The sequence below is a fragment of the Corapipo altera genome, unplaced genomic scaffold, assembly GCF_003945725.1.
Source record: "Corapipo altera isolate COAL_440 unplaced genomic scaffold, ASM394572v1 2b, whole genome shotgun sequence".
In the NCBI taxonomy this organism is placed as follows: domain Eukaryota; kingdom Metazoa; phylum Chordata; class Aves; order Passeriformes; family Pipridae; genus Corapipo; species Corapipo altera.
This window is the reverse complement of record NW_020884874.1, coordinates 30,204,072-30,226,495: the sequence shown is the minus strand read 5'-3', so window position 1 is coordinate 30,226,495 and position 22,424 is coordinate 30,204,072. Positions and strand designations below refer to the sequence as shown.

General features: G+C 39.4%; 1 protein-coding gene across 3 annotated transcripts in view; it reads right to left on the bottom strand.

The window, feature by feature from the left end:
* Positions 1-19,216: 19,216 nt before the first annotated feature.
* The window catches only part of EPM2A (EPM2A, laforin glucan phosphatase), a 40,594-nt gene continuing 37,386 nt past the window's right edge, over positions 19,217-22,424 (bottom strand). For all 3 annotated transcript variants that reach the window (XM_027634296.1, XM_027634297.1, XM_027634298.1), the window contains exon 4: positions 19,217-21,151. In XM_027634296.1, the coding sequence (XP_027490097.1) occupies positions 20,871-21,151 (281 nt within the window). In that variant the 3' untranslated portion in view covers positions 19,217-20,870. The remainder of the gene's footprint in view (positions 21,152-22,424) is intronic.

Sequence of the window (22,424 nt, the reverse complement as noted above, 5' to 3'; positions counted from 1 at the left end):
ACACTAGAAGCCAAACCAACCAACCCAGAAAAACAGTTTTTGCTTGGGCAACAAATTGCTTTTCACCATGCTATCAAAATACAGCTAAAGAGCAGTAGTTAAGAATTGTAATAAAATTATATTTTCCACAGTATTCAGGAGATTTACAATGATAAATTTTAACTCCGAAATTTCAAAATGCCTGAAAGTTTTCCTTAAAAGCCAGAAGACTGTCAGTACCATTGTTTCAGCTTGGAATGGCTAAAATCAGAAAATGTTTCTGAAAGGTACTATGTAATTTATTTTCTTGTATTCTAAAATTCCAGGTATTCTCATTTCTATGGAGGGAACTTCAATTAAAAGTCTATCTTCTTTCCTAAATATAAAAATAATATAGCTAAGAGCATAGAAAAAAATGCAGCTGTGACCACTCTTGCTCAGTGGCGAGATATGTGATTTGTATTCACTAATATTCTCAGCATGAATTGGCTGGAATCATTTAAAGATGCTGATCAGTGATATACTGCTATCCACTTGGTATTGGAGGGAATTAGAAGGTGAAAATTAAAATTCAGAAGAAATTTAGAACAACAGCAATAATGAAACCAAGTAAATTCTGCAGTTTTTTATCTCAAACTCACAAACCCACTCTGAAAGAAAAGCATTCACAAAGATATTTTCATGCGAAGTCACATCATCTTGGATTTACTCTGTGACACTGGGAAAAACAATTGTTCTCTCTCGCCAACACACTTCCTCTCTTTCTAAATTGTCCCTTCTTCAGTCAGTATCTCTTCCTAGGTGCCACCCGAATAACATCCTCCATCTTCTTTAGCAAGTTCCTCCATGAAATTAAAATAGCTCATAAATTAAATACTAAAATCAAACACTGCTTAAAGGATTTTGGGGCCACACGGGACATGAAATTACTCCCCTTTCACTTGTGTGAGTGATGCTTAAGAAATCAGTAGCACTCCACCAGAGTAAAATAGATACCATGGAAGAAGACATTTACATTAATCTCCCTTATCCTGCTCTTGCTCTTCATCAGCTTGTGACACAATCCCTGGCCCCAATTTGTCTGCATCTTTGATGCTCTTGAGAGATCTTACTAGCTCTACTTTAAAAGAAATGCAGGAGAGTTGAATATTTTGTGTAGTTCTTGTTTGATTTATTAAATTGTTCAATTTTTTCTTACATTGAATTTTTGTTGAAGGGTGCAAAAAGCATATGCTGTCATTCACTCCCGACTCCAAGCAGAGCACTGAATTCATTCACAGTCCACTCACTTGAAGCATAAAGCCAGGTTCTTTTTGTAGTTCTTTGTCTTGTTTCAAAGCCAATTGTTTGCTTCTGCCAACTTGTAATTGCACAGAAAGCTTGACGTCTGTGAGTGTGAAAGAAGGTTTTCTATCATTATATCTAATGGCTGTTCTGCTCTGTTGGTGATTATTCATTTACCTCTGATGTTTGCAGCTCTTGGCAGTGTCTGTTGGAAGACTTGTAGCAGTCTGGTGTTATTTCCTATTTGCTGTTCACAGAATCATTTGTTTTCTCTTCCAGGAAAACATCAACATCTTAATGCAATTTATTCTTCTGATTAATGAGAGAAGTAAACCCATACATTTGTCTAGTTTACACTCCTTTTATTCAATAAGCTACAGTTGTAGGTATTCAAGAGTATTTGAAATGAAAGCACACCATGAAATTTTAATCCTCATGTGGAAAACAAAACATTTTAGCTGATTAGTCTCACTTTATCCTATCACCTGGTACAGAAAACAGAGATATTAGGGAAAAGAATTTTGCAGTAATCAAGTGAGATTTTGTTTTCATGTGCTCACTGTGACACATGAGGAGCCAGCTGGCTTTTGTCTGCCATGAGCAATAGGTCTATTTTTGGGGAATATAAATCATGACACCCTCTTTGTGAATCCCAGGACCATGCCCAAAACGCCATCATCCACTTCAGAGAGTAAAATTCACATTTCCTAATTAGTCCACTTAAAAAGTTCATTTAGTGAAATAGTCTTTTTCTATAAAGGCTGTAGAATTAAATTGTTACTTAGTAAGTGTGAAACAGGTCAGAATCAGTCCTGGTATTTACTGGGGCACTGCCATGGACATCAGTGGAGAGATACGTATTTACAGAATATACATGTGATCCAATCAGTACTGGTGCAAGGTATGAGAAAGGTATTTTAACTGGTGTCCTGAAATCCTATCAACTTGGATGATGGTCTGAAAAAGGCACCCATCCCCTCACCTTTGGTTTTAGCAGAGAGTTTTTCACTTAAAAGGAATATAATTTCTTTAGGCCTTAAAGACAAAGTTTTTTGCTTGAATTTTTAGCAGGAACAACTTAACTGCCTCTCACTGAATAAGTAATGATTCAATACATCTTAATCAGAGTATATGTCCTTCAGAGACTGAAGGTCTTGTGAAATTTCACCTGCAGCCCACTTGTAACATCAGTTTGACAAAGTTCAGCACTTGTTTGATACCATAAAAAAATGCAGATCCATGTCATCATTGTCACCCTTATGCTTCCTGTGAAGGACATAAAGTTACTAGCCCAAACATCTTTTCTGGTATAAATAGGTATCAAATGTATAATTTCTCACAGCAGTTACATTCATTATTTACTACTTCCTTTCTTGCATGGTCTGATATGGTACAGGAATGAGAATGGGTTTATACTGTCTTCCTATGCAATTTATATAGAGTTTGGCATCTTTGCCCCATTTTTCCATGACAATGGAAATACCCATTCAAGGGTAAGCTCTAGTACAAAGTTTTTTAGAAGAGAGTTGTTGAAAGATAATTCAGTTTTCAATGTTTTGTTTTGCTGGGAGTCTGGTGAGTGGTAGAAGATGTCAAGGTACCGTGGATATGGTCACCATCACCTTCTGAATCCAAAGTGCTGCAAAAGAAGCTGAGAGTTCAGCAGCCCAAAACCTTCTCCAAAAAATAGCCAGTACTGTACAGCAAACAAAAATCCTGGAGCTTCAGTAGGGGAGACTAACAGATTTGCTTCTAGATGAAAATTCTCATCCTGTAAAATGTCCCTGAGGACTGATTCTGTGGGTATGAATAAGAGGCTCAAAAAGTCATATTTGTCCATGCAAATGAGTAATCTGTAACTTGCCTTCCCTTATTTTACTGCTGCTAGTGGGCCTCATCTGGGTCTTGCTGATATTCAATGTAAGGTTCTGGTAACTTTGAGTAGATTTTCCTAAGAGGCTAGATAATTTCATGCAATCATTAACCACCTCTTGCTGCTTGGCATGCTGAAATAATAAGGCTAATCGAATATCATGCTTCTGGGTATACATTAATTGCCTGCAGGGCTCTGGAAGGATGTTTCCTCCCTGTACAGCACATAGCATAATTGGATAGGTAATAGGCATTATGGGAGCCTTCCACCTTACTCAAGAATATCAGTGCAGAAGGCAAAATGTCAAGTTAGATGAACAAATGATTTAATCCAGTATGGCAAGACCTCTGCTCCTACAGTACCTTGGTGAGCGACTGGCTGGATCACAGATAGGCACCTGCCATTGTGTAATGAGGTCCTGAGTATCCTGGGTCACTATTTTTAACCTGAAATGCCAGGAAAAGGCCCAAACTTCTCAAAATTCTCATTTCTATGGCAACCTCCATATAAAGTATTGCTCAGTTGTGAATTAAAATGTATTTATGCTTAAATGAGATCCAGGAGTGACTGTTCCTGGTTTTATAAGGCCACCATCCCCTGAATCCCTTTTATCTTCTCTGTGTGCTGCTGAATGTCAGGTAATGGAGAGGCACAGTGTGAGCTCAATTAGTTTAAAATCTTATCAGTGTAATTGGGCAGGATGAGCTGTATTAGCTTGCCAAATAGGACTCAACACTTTGAAGTTATTTACTCGTTTTTATATTCTTCCAAATGCAATTAATTGCATAACCATTAGAAAATATTATTAATTAATTAATGGGGTTCCAACATAATTGTATGTGATAGACATCCCCAAATGAGTCCTTCAAGATGACTGAAAGGTAGGGAAGGGGATTGCCACCATGAATACCAAATCTCCTTGGCAGACTGACTCACCTATAAATCATGTTCAGGAACGATTAGGAAAATGGCCCATGCTAAAGATAACTCCAGAGCATGCACTGCTACACACATAGTCTCAGCATGGAGATGCAGCGTGTCATTAAATCAGAATAACCTTGGTGAAAACAGGACTTTCAAAAAGCTATCTACAAATAATGACCTTAGTACTTTCATCAGCCTTAAACAGCATTTCACCAACTTCAACAAATTTCTGTCCTTCAAATTCTTTTTTGCTAGCTAAACATTCTTCGGTATAATTTCAGCTAACTGGGGCCAAAAACTTTCCATGTAACAAGCCATTCCTCTGGGGTTGTTCACCAAGAACCCCTGTCTGTGCTTGTCAGCACACTGTTGCTCTGTTTTCTTCCCTTCACCACCAGAATAGCCTCCTTCCAGGAAAAGTAAGGACATCGAAGATGTGCTCTGGGCTGCTGTGCTGGCTGTCCTGTTTTCTTGCAGGCAGCAAGGTGGAAGCCACACAAAATTATATCATTGACCATCCATTTTCTGAATTAAAGTCCAAGAGCACAGTTGTTACTCTGCCATTAGAAGTGCCATTGTTTATAGCAGCTGTAAACCCCTGAAAACCTGTGCTTATCTCCCTGAACTACCTTACTAGCTAGAGCAGGCTGTTATGACCCTGACCAGTTTCCTGACATGTGCCCACTGAGCATTAGCAGGGTACTGCTGTTGTGATGAACATCATCTGGAGCAAGCATTCATTGGACATTCATGAGCTGGGCTGTCTAGAGAGCCTGTGTTTCAGCAGCATGAGTACGTGAACTGGGCCCCATCAACAGCCATTGTTTTTTTGCAAGGACACTGAGCACACCTGAGACTCAGAAATTGTACCCTAGCTAGGCAAATCCAGAAGAAACTAGAAATTTGAGAGGTTTGATCAAAATGCAAGCTACAGAGTGTGACAGGCAAATCAGATACCTTCCACATGACACCTGTAATACAAATAGGTTTAAGCCAGGTAAAGGATGAGATGAAGTGAAATTTATTTTCAGAAAATTATAGTAGTGGAATATTCATTTTAGTTACACTTTTAAGTGAAAGTCCCCTGCTGTTTCTGCTGCATTCTGTCCTTCAATATGGGACAGTGTTGTTATACACAATTAAACACATTTCCAATTTGTGCTCCTGAGACTGTGGCAGCTGTACCTCAACAGAGGGTGAAGACAGACCAGATGGATAGAAGGTGAAGTGCTGTCAGTCCTTTGAGATTGAACATGCCACAGAAATGCAAACAGAACCTATAGTTTATAAGAGAAAATAATGTCCTGGCAGCCTTATGAAAGACTAACTCAGAAACCCTTCATCTTCGCAAAACTTAAGACTGGCTAAGATTGATAAAGCTGCATTGTCAAGTGCTTCATTTTTTTTCCTTTTTTATCTTTTTTTTTTTTTTTAAATGAGAAACCAGACCAATCTAATCTGAATGAGGAAAGTCACCTTCACTGGTGCTCCATTTCAATTTCCTCAAGCAACAGAAATGAAAAAGAAAATTCCATTTTAAAAACATGAAAAGAGGAATATTCTCATGAAGGTAGAAAAAAAATCTTCAACAAGAAAAACTCTTTAAAACTGTCACTCATATCCCTAAAAAATGAAGCCATACAAAGTAGGATGTTCAAAGCCATATGTGGGTGCTGCTTTTTTTTTTTCAGCAAAGACCAGTAGAAACTGCCATGACTTAAAAATTCAAGAAATGCATAGCAAGGGAACTCTTGAGAAGGGAAGGAGAAGGGGGAGAGAGAAATGAAGTCAAGTTAATTTTGAAGACACTTTCAGAAAAGAATAAGAACTCTGTTCCTCTGGAACTCCCAGTTCTCCACATTAGTCAGTAACAAAAGAAGGTGCTGACGTGTGGATCAACATTTAAATCCATAATACTTTTGGCAAAGCACTGCTATTAGCTTTATCCTTTACTTCTCACTTTTTACACTGTACCTATTTCACATGCACGTGTTCCTATTTCTTATAGGCCAGATGTTGCATATTCTAAGCAGTGCAAAGTCCTGAAACTTTAAACATAAACAAAAAAGCAGGATATTGGTATGCTTCCATGTGTTAATCTTTATGATCCTGAGCAAGACATTCAGCTCGGGCAGTAGGAATCCCCTGATTCCAGTGGTAAAAAACTCTTCACCTCACCAGTTCTAGCCCAGCCAAAAGCAATGAGTTGTGTGCGTATCTGCTCCCCTGTCAGATTTACAGATCTGCCCTTTGTGTGTGTGTTACAGTAAAGATTTCCACTCAGCCAATTTGACTTTTTTCTATGAATTGACTATGAAATGAAACAGATAAAGGGCAGTATGCCAAGGAAAGACCAATTCAATTGTAGTAAATATTGACTGAAACAGAATATTTCAGATTTTGAGGAGCTTGCTTGGATTTTTCCATAAGCACCTGAGACATACTCAGTATTTGCATTTCCAGCATTCCCACCTGCTTTACAGCCATGCCTCTAGATGCAGTAGGAAGATGAGCTTATTGCACTGTCTGCTCTCTAGACAGCTGAAAAAATTGCCGTTGCCCAAAACCATACAAGCAAATTTGTGTTTCTACAGGTTCAGGTTTTTCTCCAGTTACAGAGAAATAAAAGGATGAATGGAAATAAATCCTGCATTGATGAGGTCAGTGACGTGAAATATCCAGGGAGAGACAATGAGCAAGGACAGAGGAAGCCTGCTCTCAACACCACTAAGTGCCATGAGGACGCATCGCACTGGCACTTGTCTGCACTGTCAAGTGAGATCAAGACAAAGGTGCTTTTAGGTGGGGCTCTCAGGAACTTGCCCCTTCCATAACAAAATGTTTTCCCTGCAAAATGTTGTCAGAGCTCCCTAAGGTCTCTTGTCAAGATGTACCCATTAGAGGGTTAATCACAGAAATTATGTGATTCATGGAGGGGACGTTTGCCATTCTTCCGTTTCATAGTAACTTACACATATTATAATCTGAAATACTATGATAAGAGAACACATTTTTCCCTTGGGAGTATCTTGCGGGGAAGTAGAAGAGACTACAATTTAAGGAAATTTGCCAGTTACGATATGGCTACTTGCAGGGTAAATGTCTGCTCTTCACCAAGTGCAAAAGCATTACGATACAGTATAGAAGGACAGGCACATGGCAAAGGCAAACTGTAATCTCCACAGAAGGTATTCTTAAAAAAAGGATCTTTTGTGGATTTCTGTATTTCCCCTATGTCATGCATGTTTTTCATTCAGCAAGACACAGAACAACATAAAACCCCAAGAAACAGCAATTTCTGTTTGGGCCTATACATGGACAGCAGATTTTGATGAGTATGTGGGTGACAGACTTTTTTATTAGGATCCCATAAACATTAGGATCTGTAAATCTAGAACCCTATTCCCTCCATTTTCTTGGGGATGCTGGGAACATTTTGACAGACTTGCTAAACCACTCACACACATCTGGGTATTCTCATAGTTTCTTCCCCTGGTATGTTTTGTCTCATTTTTAAGGTCTCTCATTTACTTTTCAACCTGGTTTCTCCAGCTATCCCATTTTTATACTATTAAATAGCAGTTTTATTTTGTGTTTCTCTTTGCCTGCCTGCCCAGACAGGCAATGGGTCAGCATGGCAGGCAGGTAGGAGGCCTTGGCTCTCCACTGCCCTGTGAAACATGTTGGCTGAGCAGGATCTCATCACAATATTCCAGATACACTTTGTGACGACTCTCAAAACCTTGCTCATATAAGGAGACTACTGTGGCTTTTTTTTAAGCATGAGTCTGTCTCCGGTTTTGTGCCTGACCGCAACAGCTGACATTTCTATAAACTCTGCCAAAGGCTAATCTCCACAAGCAGTGGCAGGGGCTTCCTGTCGTGCGCCAGGGGCTCCCTACAGTGGCTTTGCTCTCGTTCTCTCTCTTCTGCTCTCCCTGAGGGGAAGAGGTGCCCCAGGCAAGGAGTCTGGACTGTTAGTGCTCACATCACCACTGCAACGAGCTCTCACCAGCTTGGGCCCAAGGTACTTAAAAATCGTCCGTATCTCTGAGGTGAGAGGCCAGTCTCTGCTGTGAGGCTGCCCTCAAATCTTCATCTCTCACACACAGGAACTACCCAGCATGAGGCCACAGCCTGTCTGTGCACAATGCAGGTCTTCCAGACTACAATGAACTCCCACAGCATCTGAAAAATCATCCCTCAGCTTGATATCCACTTTCAGGTCATGATTTCATATGTCCTGTTTTTCATGAATGTATTTCCTGAGGAACTTCAGCCTAATTCAGAATTCCCCCACAGCAGGACAAGCTGAGGGTGGCTGGTGAAGAGTGTTGGAATGGCTGCAAAAGCACATGTCCTTTCTCTTTCCCTTTCCCTTTCACTTTCCCCCATTAGCTACCATTGTTAGAAAACCACCAGTAAACAGTTTTCTGTGACTGCTCTCTAACTTAAAATATAGTTTTTCTGTTTAATTTTTTATTTCTCAATAATTTGGTTTGGTCATTGGGGAAAAAAGAAGAAAAAAAACAACAGGAAAATAAAATTCTTTACATTATAAAGCTATAGAGTTTCTCCATTCTGAATTACAGCTTTTGCTGGCAGTACTTGGGTATCTTATATGGGCTAAGAACAGGAAAGAAGGAAATATTTCTCATGTGATGTGGCAGCACCCAACCTTTCCTCTTCTGTTTTTTCCACTAGCAAATTTTCCCAAGTTGTTGAATAAAACAGGGATTGCACATCATACCTATTTTTTGCCTCTCACAACAAATGACAGCCTCAAAAGGAGCCGAGATCCAAAATCCCCCTTAGGTTCTGGGGTGACAGTGGTGCCAGTATGGAGCACTTTCACACCTTGTATACATCAGTCACCAGGGATGGGATTTACAATGTTGCAGATTCCTTAGAGAGTTTAGGCTTCAGAGGACAAATATCACTTACCAGCTGTGGGTATCTTAAATGCTGATGTGAACTTATGCTAATACTTCTCTCATTTTTTCTGAAATACCAGACATTACTGTGATCTCTTTGGCATAATAACCTTCTTGTAAGAATGTTTGCTTTGGAAATGAGCATAAAATATGCAAGTTCCTTTACCAAAAAGCTCTAGGTTAGGCTGCAGCATGGTGGGATCAAGTCACCCAATTTCCTCCCAGCCCCAGCATTACGCCAGAACTGTGCCAGTGTGCTGAAGAGAATTCAAGTTTCATTGGGCCAGAGAGAAGGAAAGCACAATACAGATGTTCATAGTAGGAACTGGAGATTACGATACTCATGGTTGACAAGGAGCTTGGTGGCGTCTCTCCTGCTGTCCAGGATGTTTCTGCTTTGTTGAGGATCTTTAACACAAATTTCCTTCAGACGCTATATGGTTCAGTGTCTAGGGCCACATCCTGGGAGAAACAGTCTTGAAACATTTTGGGCAGAAGAGTGACCTAGAAGCCTGGGGCCCCATTTTCTAGGCCAGTATTTTAAGCCCTGAATAATTACAATGAGTATTACAAACTATCTCCCCTGCCCCACTATCCTGAAAAACAAGGGTGAGTCAGTAACTTCACTACAAAGGAGAGATGTCTCCTCTAGGGATGATGCTGTGCCCTATATCCCAGGCAGGTTGAGGTGCTTGTCTCAAGTAAGTTCTCTAGTAAGGGGGGCAGGCATCACATTTGCCTCTGATCTCTGATTTTCTATTAGGTATCTCCAGGTGACTCCTTAGTTGTTATGAAGGCAGTATGTGGGAGCTGGGACATCCAAAAATATAGCCTCATCTCCTCCCTAAAAACCCTAAAACTTATGTAGTTCGATCAAGTTTTTAGCTGCTAATTAAAAAAGCTTATTAAGAAATTTCTTACTGTCTGCTTTGTAGCTGGGCTATTACAACTGCAGGTCACATACTCAGAAATAAAGCTCTGGGGAAAGGGATGGGGACTGGGACAAGGACCTTAGAAGGCATTAGTCATAAACATGACCCTTATTCCTTTAAGTTATCCTCCATTACTTCTAGGTCTTTTATCTGTGCATATATGCAGCAGAATTTTTACAAATAAAATAAAATTCAGCAGAATTATATTAGTGCAAGCACCAGAGGAGACATGCAAGCAATGCTAATGTGATGATTGCTTTCACTTGGTTGCTTAATCACCCAGAAGCAGCATTTGGTGCCTGCAGGATTTTTGCATCTCCAGGCCTCTGTGAGATGGCCAGATGAGTGTAGCTGATCACTTCCCTCTTTGTCTTGGTGGCCTCTGACCACGGGCAGTGAACAAATGGAAATCAAAGGTAAGCAAGAGTTAAAAGAATGAAAGTTATGTGGGAATGGCATCCAGGCTTCATTTAATAACTTAATAAACCAGAAGGTTTTTGAGGCAGCAGAGGGATAGACGAAAAGAGATTGTCTCAAGGAAAGCAGAAGTTTAGAAGTCACATTTTGAACCTCTACACCCAAATGAAGGCTTGGAAAAGGCTTTAAAACAGAACAAAATTTGTTTAGCTCCACAGCAATGCTGTTGAAACCCCCATGCTCAGCAAAGTATTTGCAGGTGAGCTAGTGTTTAGCTTTGGGCTCAGGTTTTGTTTATTCCCAGTGGAGTTCATCAAGTGCTTAATATTCTGTTATGTGTGTGCTTAATAGAGCATGTGTTCTCTAACAGAGAAGGTAGACAACAGATTAATTACACTCTGACTCTTCCAGTACAAAAACTTAAGGATATGAAATTCACTGCAAAACAAACAAAATAATGTGGTTATTCCTCCAGCACACAGCAGACTTGTGGAGTTTCTTGCCAGAGGCTACTGTGAATGCTTGAAGCTTATGCCTACATGAGACAGATAGGACAAGCACTTGAATTAGATTACTGAACAGGGAAATTACACCAGCTCTGGAAATCCCTTGAGCTACAAACGGTCAGAGAGTGAGGACAGCACAGTACCCTTGATATTTGCCCTGGTCTCACTCTGCACTTGGCTTTTGCTGTCATCCACCATCCAAGTGGAGTATTGGGCTGGGGGAACCTCAGTGTGACCTCACGCCATCGCTCTGTTAGTGAACCACTCTGTGTAGCTATGGCCTATGGGAAAACAACATTATAAGCCTCACTTTAGAAGGACTGATGGAAAAATCATGCTCAGCTGTAGAATCCAGATTCTTCAGTAGGGAGATTCCTGTCCATCTATTTGCTATGATTTCTGCACATCTCTTGGAGATGATTCAGAGCCATGCAGAATTGTCACCTGGTTTTGTGCTTCTCCCCACTGAGTTAAAGAACTATGAAGAAACAGGTAAAAAGAAGAAGCTGTGGCACTGAATTAGGTAGAGTGTTGATCTTATTTTTGGCAAGTCTAGAATTAGTAGTTACTAAGATAGGGTATAGAAGCCCACAGAGAATAAAAATACCACAAGTACTATTTGACTCTGTTTTAAATAGGAGGAGTAACAGAGACAGAAAGCAAGCAGAAAAGTACAAGAGTAAATGTGTACAGACTGGAGAAAAATCACGCTCATGCATAACACAATAGAAATATTGCTAAAAACTGCAGGCTCTCTCCAAGACACTGCAGAGCTCATTTGCGTTTTTTCCAACCACTACGTATCTGACACATACACCTTCATTCTTTTAGTGTGCAGTCTTGAAAACTCTGATCTTTGATAGGTTTGCTCTTAATTCTGTTTGTTTTCCAGGGAGCCATGTGGCACATGAACACAGACGCTCAGACAACTCTGCTGGTGTGCACAACACAGTTGTCAGATATTGTTTGTGTAAAGAAGTTCCAACACCTATTATCATCCAATTGCTTGAAAAACAAAGTGATTTCACTTTACCACCTTGCACATCTTCTTTGAGTCACAGAGTCACATAACAAGAAAGTGTCCTTATTCTTTTCTAATGGCTCACAATTTGTGGCATTTGCTGGGGACATTTCAGTTGCAGCAAAGCACCGATTTAGAACTTGTCTCATCAAAAATCATAGTGGAGAATGCAGCCAAGTACTTAGGCGTCAAGTGTAAAGTTTTCAACTTGAAGTCCCCAGGACTATTCTGGAACTTAAATTTCCAGAAACGGTGTGTGTTTTGTTAGATCCATTTACGTCTAAAGGAAGTGTGCCCTGAGCAGAGCCTTTCAGAGCACAGGAGGAGAATCAGCCGATCACCTGCCCAAGTCCACTGCTAAAAAAAGGGAGGAAAGGTACACTGATGTGTATAAGCACGTTTTCTGTTTGACTTTAACAAGTTTTTCAAAATCATTGTCTCTCCTGTCTTGTTAAATGAAAAGCAGGTAACAGCAGGATAAACATTCTGGTAACTACTGCATTTCTCATCAATGCCCGTTTTACAGGTGTGGGGGTTTTAACAAAACTTTTAACACAAAGAACCTCGGATCTTCACAGCAACACAAAAACATAACAGTTTAAGAAACAGTTTCAAACCTAGCTATTTTTTATATTATCTGTGATATCCAAGAATATATTTTAGTCAGGAATATAAGGCAATAGTTGAGTAAAAAGAAGATAACTGCACATTCTAAGTTTAGTAATACTCCAATAAACCTGACTTAAAAGCACAGAAATTATCCTATATATATCATTTGCATCAATTTCTGATATGATTCTTTGGGGGGTTGGTTTTTTTTTTCTTTTTAAATCAGAGTGCCACTGAAAGACACCTTGAAATTACAGCTGCTCAGGAAAGAAAAAAAAAACCATGTTTATAGCTAAAATTAAGTTATTGATTTCAGCTCCATAAGCAGAAATACACAAATGGTAGAGCTCAGCATTTTCTGAAGTGTACTCAAGTCATGTTCCCAGCAATCAAGAGAGACCTAATCAAATTTTTTCCTCTCAAAAATAATGATCTTGGCGGATTTTGTTAAATAGCTTGCCAGGTCTTGCTGTTCCCAAGGGTGTTGTGTGCTCTTGGTGATTGCTGGGTGCTGAGAGGTATTTGTGCCTCACTGCCGCATTTCCTCAGTTCCTGTGTCTGCTAACTGCTGAATGAGATGTTTCCAAGTGCACTGAAATAACAGCGATGATGTGACTGCGGCTGTTGTTCCACTGCCCCCAGGGAGTAGGCTTTGCTTGCACCTCATCCCTGAGCCTCTGCCCAGGTTCGTGGCTATTTCCCACCCATTCTTGGTTCACACAGCTCTCCCTGCACTATCTTTCCTCCCTGTCCTCAGCCTGTGTCACCAGCCCTCACTCTATTTATTCTCAGGTAACATGACAGCTCAGGAAGGCAGGGCACCTGGCCACTTGCTCTGCTTTATCTCAGTAGACCCCTCATTTCCTCAGTTCACATATTTTCCTACTTCTGTTTCCACATCTTCTTCTGATGGTCCAGTATATCTAGTTATTGCCTTACAAAACATTTTGCAGTCCTTTGCATGAAAATTGCTCCAAAGTAATGCATTTATTTTACCACTTAGGAAGAGTGGAAGACATAAAAAATTTTAGTTGCCCATAGTTGTGTATCTAAATAAAGCTTAAGTAAAAAACCAAAAAAAACAAATGAACAAACAAAAACCAAAAACAATAAAAAAAAACAAACCCAACCAAACAAACAAAAATCTAAAACCACCTCACAAATGAGATCTTCAGTGATGCTAAGAATGTCCTATCATGACTGCTTTCACCGTTCTTTTGAAGGGAGTGCTTGGATGGAAAGTGCCACATAAGGCACCAAGAAAACGACACTGAGTAAAGATGACATGCATCGTTATTCCAAGTGAGTAAGATGCCTCAGGTGGGAAGAAGGCATGTGTAGTGGGTTGGCTTTTGGATTTTTTTTTTAGGCCTTCCTTAGCAACGGGGGTCAGAAACCTAAGGAAGTATTCCATATCATCCTTTAGTGTAACACAAAATATAAATAAGGCACAGATAAGAGAGCTCTTCTCTCTTCTGGTGGCTGAAGATGACAGGTCTCTCCACAGACGGTTTTTGCTTGTATAGGCCAAGGCCTGTCTGCTTGGACCTGCTGTTATCTCCAATCCCTCTGGGAGGCATGGGGGAGTTGGTTGGTGCTTTGCACAGTTCTGCTGTCTTGTTCAGGGAAGTATTTAATTCAGTTTTTTTATTTATTCACACTCTATTAACAGTGTATATTTGGAGGATATTTGTTTTCGTTTTCTTTTTATCCCTCTTTTCCCCCCTCCCTTTTCCCTTTTTCCCCCCAGGAGCTCCCTACTGTATGTACAATATATTCGAATTGTATATGTAATTGTAAATATATGTAAATATATATTTTTTTATATAATCCCGTTTTGTTTGGGTTTCTTTCAGTTTTTCTGTGGTTCGTTTTTCTTCCTCGCTTGAAAGAGCGGGAGGGAGGAGGGAACAGCTTGGACTTGGCAAGAAAGCCAGGCCAAACTGACACAGCATGATCAGAGTCCTGGTTCTTATTGCTAGACTGTGTGTTGCCCGTGAGTGCCATTGAACTGCAATACTCACATGTGTGCCAGGAAAGTATGCTGGGGGCATGAACAAGTAACTCTCAGTGAAATTTAAGATCATCATTTAGACCATATTAACATGGAATTCCAAAGTACCTGAAATATTGTCTGATCAAGAGCTCTCAAGCACCCCACAGCCACTGTGAGTGGAGGCACTGGGAAAAGCAGTTGGAAAGCAGTTGTCCATTTAGTTACTGTTATGGGACTGAGGTTAAGCATCCTTTGTGTCATTTTAGGAAACAGAATAACTCAAGTATAGACATTAACTAATCCATTTCACCTGCAGAGTCTAGCTGGTGTCAGGGCCACTGCTACTGTGTTATGATTTCGCATTCTGGCACCCTGGTTATAAGCACAGGTGTAGGGGGGTAAAAGACCTCTAAGAGGCTTTCCTGTTTCACTGGGACTGATGTGAAGAGAAAGACTCCAACAAGACGTGTGCTTGTTTAGACTTCCATCTGGAGCTATAATTTAAGCATAATTTAAGTGGTACCCTTCCTATTAGCTCTTCTAAAGCATAGCCTTATCGATCCTCTTTCAGAACCACACATCTCTAAACAAGGGATTTATGTGACTGCCAAACCACAGGGCACCAGCCACCACTTTTGTGCTCATGAAGCTTCAGCAAATTAAGTACACTCCATGAGTAAGCCCAAGAGAGGGTTTCCAACCGGTCTGTGTTCTTGAGAGCTTTAGCCTTCCACATCTTTCTTTATGCAGCTAAATGTTGCAACTGCATTTTAAGTCTATATAATTTGATGGTACCCCTTTAACTGGTTAGGGAACTTTAAATACCAGCTATACTTTTATCTAACACATTGATTATATTTTCAAGTGAGTAGTGATATTTGCTATCCCAATACAAAATATTTTTGCCTTTGACATTAGCTAGGATCACGCTTTTTATGGTTTTGCCTTTCTCTGAATATAATCTTTATATTAATTTTTTAACTCTGTGTTTATGTATTTTATTGAATTTTGAAGATTGAATTAGTTTTCAGCATCTGATTTGTTGCAGTGACTTTGGGCTGGCTGCCCAACTTAACCATGGCTGATACCCTTGGATGATGGCCTGATCGTTAATTATTTCCCTGCTGAAACTGCATTACAACAAAATAAATTTTGTTATAATGGCATTAAGTAAAGACCACAGAAACCTGCCCAGCATTATAAATTTCTTCTTGGCAGCTGTTTTATGCTTTTTCATCACGTCCCCTAAATCAAGAATGAGATATTATTTAATATTTTATCAGTTCATGAATAAACAGGCCTTCTATTTTCCTTGATGTAAATTTAACAACATCAGCATTGAAGTAATTATCAAATCACACTCATTATGCTGCAATCTTTATAAATTCAATCTCCCAAATAAGACAACATATTTAAGCACAAAAAGATTGAATCATACTGGGCTAAGTTAGTTACGAATCCTAGTTTACTGGGTATAACAGTTCTTACTTCATAAGACAATATGTAAAAAGGGTTTAATACAATACTCATTACTCATCCTTAGAAATGCAGCAATTTTTAGCCAAAACTGTTTGTAAACCAGTTATGACTGGAATGAAAGACCTTGAGGTGAAAGGGGGCAGCAAGAGGAAAATATGTCTAATTAAGAATGAACACTCCATAGGTTCACTGTTAGCACAACTGAAGTGCCAACAACATGTATTTCAGTTGCTTATATCACAACCATACAATTATGCTAATATATGATAATGTCACTGCCCTTGAAAATATTGCTTTCCTCTACTAATTTAGGAAGGAGATCAATTATGAAGTCATGTGGTTTGGTCTTCCTGTTGGTGATTTCACTTTGTTGTTAAGATATAGAAAAAGGATTAATTCCTTTCTACTTCCACCATTCCAGAAGTCTGCTCCCTCACAGCATCCCCTTTCCCTTGAAGCTATATTCATGTGGAAAATAAAACACAAATTTTTTCTAGCAGAATGTTTTTAAAGAAATAACTGCAGAGGTGATTTACCACTGAGAATGTAAACAGAGCTGGAGACAGTCAGCTATATCCTATCCTTTGCTACCTTAATCCAATTCCATTTTAGCTAAGGGTAGCCTGATGTTCATTATCCTTCAAAAAGGTAGCTCTTGCTTGCCAAATATATGCTTTTCCAGTAGTTATCATCCTTCTAAATAGTTCTTCATTGTTTTCTGCTGTAGAGTGTATTTTCATAAGAATAATTCTTTTATAACTTCATCACTGGTTTGAAACATCTCACTGCAATTTAATGATGAAGAATAAAAGGAGCAACAGGGTAATACAGTAATGGCACATGCCTTTGGCTATTTAAAATCAATTTTTTTTTCTCAATTACAGACCAGTCAAGTCAGTGGATTTTATAAATTAGAGCTCAAAAAGGCCATCAAGATAGGTAATGGAGTAAGTCTGACTTTTTGCATTCTTGTTTTAAGTAAGGATTTTATTACCCATCCCTGCACAACCTACAGCCTATCTTTTTCCTTTGCAATTACCCAAGCAGGCTTGACTGGCAGTCAAATTTTAATTCCATTCCAGAGCAGAAACACTGTTTTGCACATCGTTTTGTGCAGCACACACAACTGACTTGCCAGGTGTGAGACTTTCCAGCTACTTTGGAGTACAGCCTGGTATCAAACCTGCAGCCAAAGCTTCATTGTGCTTGATGCTGTACAGAGAGGGAAGATCATAAACTTACAACCAAAGCAAGTGCCAAAGGGACCCAAGTTCAAAGTGTGAAATAGGAAGAAGTGAGGGAGAAAGGAAGGTATTCAACAGTCACACCAGACAGACCAGTTCCCTTTCATCAGGTTGCCTTACCTAGCTAAAAATGTCATGGATGATTGTCACTAGTACATTTCTGATGTCAAAAGGAAAAATATTAACAATATTATACCACTTAAATCCCAATCCATCCCTCAAGGGGCTGTGCTTGTTACAAAATCACTTGTAAGAGCTAGAATTGCTTAGCTCCTTTATGTACATAGCCCTGGCAAAGAACATATACTACTGTTTGGCCTAATAATGACATTGAGATACTCTAAGTACCTGGAGTTATAAATGTTCCTATTTCATTCAGCAAATTCTATTTTCTTCTTTAATTTAACAGAGGTAAAAATATGGCTTAATGGAGGTAAAAACAGAGCAAATACTGATGCTCATAGCATCAGAGAACCATTTTCCCTGACTGATGCTCTTCAGTGAGCATATCAAAATATTTCTACCTGATTTCCATTATTGTTTGTGTGTTAGTTTGACTTTGTGGGCCCACTCCAAAATATCCATTCCTGTCTATCTGTTTCTAATTCTTTCTTTAGGAGCTGTTCTTTAAATTTTGTAGCACTTTATTACTAAAGTAGCAAGGAAATATACAAGTATATAAACAACAGCCTGTCTTCATCCTTTCATCCAAATTACATCAAGAGGCTAATCTGTGGAAAGAGCTAATGATCCAATCAGCATAAGAATATATCACAAATTGGAATTCTAATAGATAATCTCTAGAAGCAGATTTATTCTGTACTTACACATTTGGAGAAATTGGATATTTTTATATGATTGCTTTTGCTGTGCTTTAGTCTCTTGTAATGATTCCTTCAGCATTTAAGTTCCTAGTTGCATTCAACAGAAATGGGTTTGAATGAATGTTGCTTGACAGAGTAGCCTTCAATGAGGAAGGCAGGATGGTGGCAGTGAGGAAAAATAGGATGCTACAAATAGATACCAAGGGACTGCAAGCCCCTGAGGTCCCCCTGGGATCTTTTTGCATTCTTTGTTAATGTGATGCTATCAAGTTGCTTTTATGCAGTTCACCAGCCAATGTAATGTGTATATGATATGTGTTCCCAAGTAGTTCAGCATATAAGCAATGAATCAACAACCCTTTGCTGAAATGACAATAAACAATGAATTAGCAGCCCCTTGCTAGGGCTTCCTTGAATCTGTGACTCCTGTATCATTTGAATTCCTGCCCTACAAATGAAGCACCAGTCTGCTTCCATTGTCTATAAAATCAGAACTAGGAAACAGCCAACAGAGAGTGGCTGTACTTACCTAGTCATATACTTACTTGTTTGTGCCATGTTATGCACTGATCAGTCACAAGAGCCCTAAAAAGAAATATAATTAGCTGTGAAACAAGAACCAAATCCACAAGTACTTGTCCCAACATCTATTACAAGTTGCATCTGGTGGAAGAGTCTGTCTGTCAGGGATGCTCGGAAACACACTTGAAGATTGAGGTTTCAAACATATCTCAACAGAAATGTAAAACTTAAGCAAGTTGTACTCTCTGCTTATGCCATTCTCCTCCTCTCAGTGTTTGATTTTGAGAGGCACACAGTAGCAAAACCTCACCATTTTTGCTTTAAACTTAGTCCAAATGAGGTAGCTCCTGGGTAGGCAGCTGTAGCTCTGCTATTTGCACATGAGCCCAACAGCCAGACAGCATCACTAACACACTTGCTCTGCTCTCTGCATGGGGCTAGGAGAAGAAACACCTTTTTTTGTCTTTGGAGATACGAGAGGTGCCATATCATCCACACACCTTTGCTGTGTTGTCTGTTTGAGATTTCCCACCAAAACTGACACAACACAGCAGACAAGACATCACTGTGACCCTTAAAGAGGCTGGTTCCAGTTCTATACAGAAATATAAGTCATGACCCTTTTTGCTACTTGTGAAATTGGGAGACAAAGACATATGACAAAACGGGCTACTGGAATTGTCATCATGTCTTTATTTAATAGAGAACTTTCTCATCCATTTTCTAAACAGGCAGCATTATTTCAATAAACCAGAAACAAAGTCATGACCAAAACCAAACGTAGAATAACTTAAAGAAACATTTTTTTCCTTTGAAGATGATTGAAGTATAGGATAAATAAAATGTATTATATTATTTTGGAGTTTCTCCATAAGCAGTTCATATCTAATAGTTTCTCCATTAAGTATTCAGAAAATCAATATATATCAGCTAAACTACTCTGGCACTGACTGCATCTTTAGAGGAACAAGTTGGCTGGAAAAAAATGAGATTTCACTGAAGAATAAACCTATAGAAATTAGGTTTCTTAATGTTTTTGCATCCTTAATCCTCTCCTCCTTAGGAAATACATTCTCTCCCTTCTCTCTTGAACTCAAACTACAGCAAATTGGTTTTACCTGAGCAGGGCTGGAAGCTGTTGGTGCCACTGCTTAGTTTAGCTAAGTGACCAGACAGCACTGGAAAACATTAGGGATCATCCACAAAACAAACATTAGCCTACTGAGGCTAAGATCCTGAGCAACTCTTCGCAGAGTTGCTCTTTGCTCCTTTAGAGGAATGTATCCACTTTATTTACCCCAGAAGTAGCCCAGCATTAGCTTCAATCAGCTAAACCTAACATCCATGAAGATCCACACACTGCTTGCACAAGGAGAGGCTTTTGCTATAGTGAAGATTCAAATCCAGGTCAACAGTCCAGAGGCTGTGATGTCAGTCATGCACAGAAGCTTATCACACAATTCCAACAGGTCCTGTCTTACCCCAGTGCTTAGATTGACTTGGCACCTAGGGAGCCCATTGTACAGCACTGCACGGACCAGAAAAGCAAAATGTAGCTTCAACTCAGAGAACTCACAGCCTAGGATAATATAATAAATAGTGGTCCTTCCCCATAACAGAGCAAGACTGAAGCAGGTGGAGCTGTTTCCTCTCTTTGTGTCACATTCCAGCACAATCCCAACGTCATAAAAGCATAGCTGTAGCTTATAATATTTAATATTAACTAGAAAGACAAAGAGAGGAAATTTTAGTTCACTGCATTAGACATTAGCTTTTTGCTTAAGAAACTGAGTTGAAAAAACAATTTCCTTATGGTCTTTCTCATTAATACCACTTGTCTACAAAATTACTACAAAACACTGCAACAATCTACACTGCCTAAAATAGCTGAGCAGCTTTGATGATGATCTGCTCCACCCTAACCTGAAGATTAATTCAGTCAACCTTTATATTGGTTTTTTTTTGAGAATGCCTTTGCTTTCTTGTCACTGAAATATTGTCAACTCTATTTCACCTCACATCTTGTTTAGTGTCTACCCTAAAATCTCAGTTCCTATAGGCAAGAGGTTAGAAGAAAATCTTAGTTTTGTTTTGTAGAGTTTCTAGGTCTCATACTTGCACCAAAAGGCTTGAAAACATGCATTGTATCAGCTTAAAGAAAGTAAATAAAAAATACTGCAAGGCACTGTTTAAACAAAATTCTCATGACTTTTATGACAAGCTTATAATCTGAAGAGGTGAAGTTGTCGCCGGAGTCATGATTTCTAAGTCCTTGGGATTCAAACGTAAGGGTTCCTCTTCACCTTCCTTTTTCTCTTCTACTTTTCTACTCTTGTATTTGGTATGAGGAACGAAGATGCCCAAATTTCTGGTAGAAATCATCTTCAGCACGATTCAGAGCTTCCTCATCTATGTAGACAGCTGGTCTCCGGGAAGTCAAAAAGTACTGGACTTTCCGCAGGCTCCATCCCATCACGTACTTCAGCCAGCCACTGACAGCAGCTGTTGACCGGCCGACACCAGCATTGCAATGAACATAGACAGTGTGTCCATTCTTCAGTAGCCCGTGCAAGAGGCAGACAGCTTGTGGCAACATCTGTATTCTTCCTAAGTTTAAAAACAAGGCACATTCATTTGCACTGGAGAAAGCTAGGTTCATGGCTGAGATTTTGTCTGTAGAGCCCCCTGAACTGTGAATAATAATGGCAAACCTGATGTATTTGAGGTTTTTCCTTTCTTTTCTCAAATGACCTTCTACACTAACTTGTTTTTTTCTTGCAACATAGAATCAGATAACACAAAACTGTAAAATGCTCCAAGTCTTCTCTAAATATACATTCTGATTAACATTGGATGTGCATAGCATACTTGTTTTCACAGGAACTGAGGTAAGGCAGCAAATTACATAGACCAGGACATCTTACATAGCCTTAAAGTTAGCAAGCCAAAAATGAAATGTTTTTTAGTACCAGAGGTTTGTGAAGCTACCTACATACTGCTGCTTTCCAAAACATTGTAATGAAGGCCATCAAGTGAATAGTGAGGGAAGGAAAGCAGAGGATTTAATACTGTTATGATTTTTTGCTGTACAACTTAATACTGTTATGATTTAACTGTGCACTAAGCATACGGTTAAACAACACAGAACAGCCTTTCTCAGTCCCAAAGGGATGAATACACTATATTTCCAGACACCTTTCTCCCTGCTATCCCAGGAACTGAAGCCGCAAACAGCAGAGCCCAACTTTTCCTCATGGCACAGATGAGCAGTTTTAAGGTCCCCTGTCTTCCCTGATGTCCTATTACTGATATGACTGTTCTCTGTTTGAGGCAGCGGTATTTCACCGTGTTGAAAACAGTCTCTTCTGCTGGTAGGTTGCTCACTCGAAAACATGCTCACTTCCTAACCTATTGGCTGGAAATAAGATTTTGAACTGAGTATTCCAACCAAGGACTTAAAAATACTAGTAATTTATGTTACAGCTCAGGTGCTATGAACATTCTAATTTAATTAGAAATTATTATAAAATGTCTATGGAGATTATTGATTAGGCTGGGATACTAAAGTAAAAATATTTGCTGGGGAAGGGAACAGCAGAGCACAGCTGTCTGACAGACAGCACCGTCTCTCCATTTTTAATCTGAAAGGGTGGCAAGCCATCCTGCTGTGCAAGCTTGCGGTCTTCCACCTACACAGTGTATTTTCATTATATGGTCTGAATTCAAGCTGAAAGCAAAAACGGTCAAGCATTTTTTGATGTCGGATGGCTTTAAACTCAAATACATAATAATGCCAGACACAAAGTATTTTAGATGGCCTCTCTGCTTACAAGAAAATATGAATAATTTGTTAAAGACAGCACACAAAGAAATTATAACT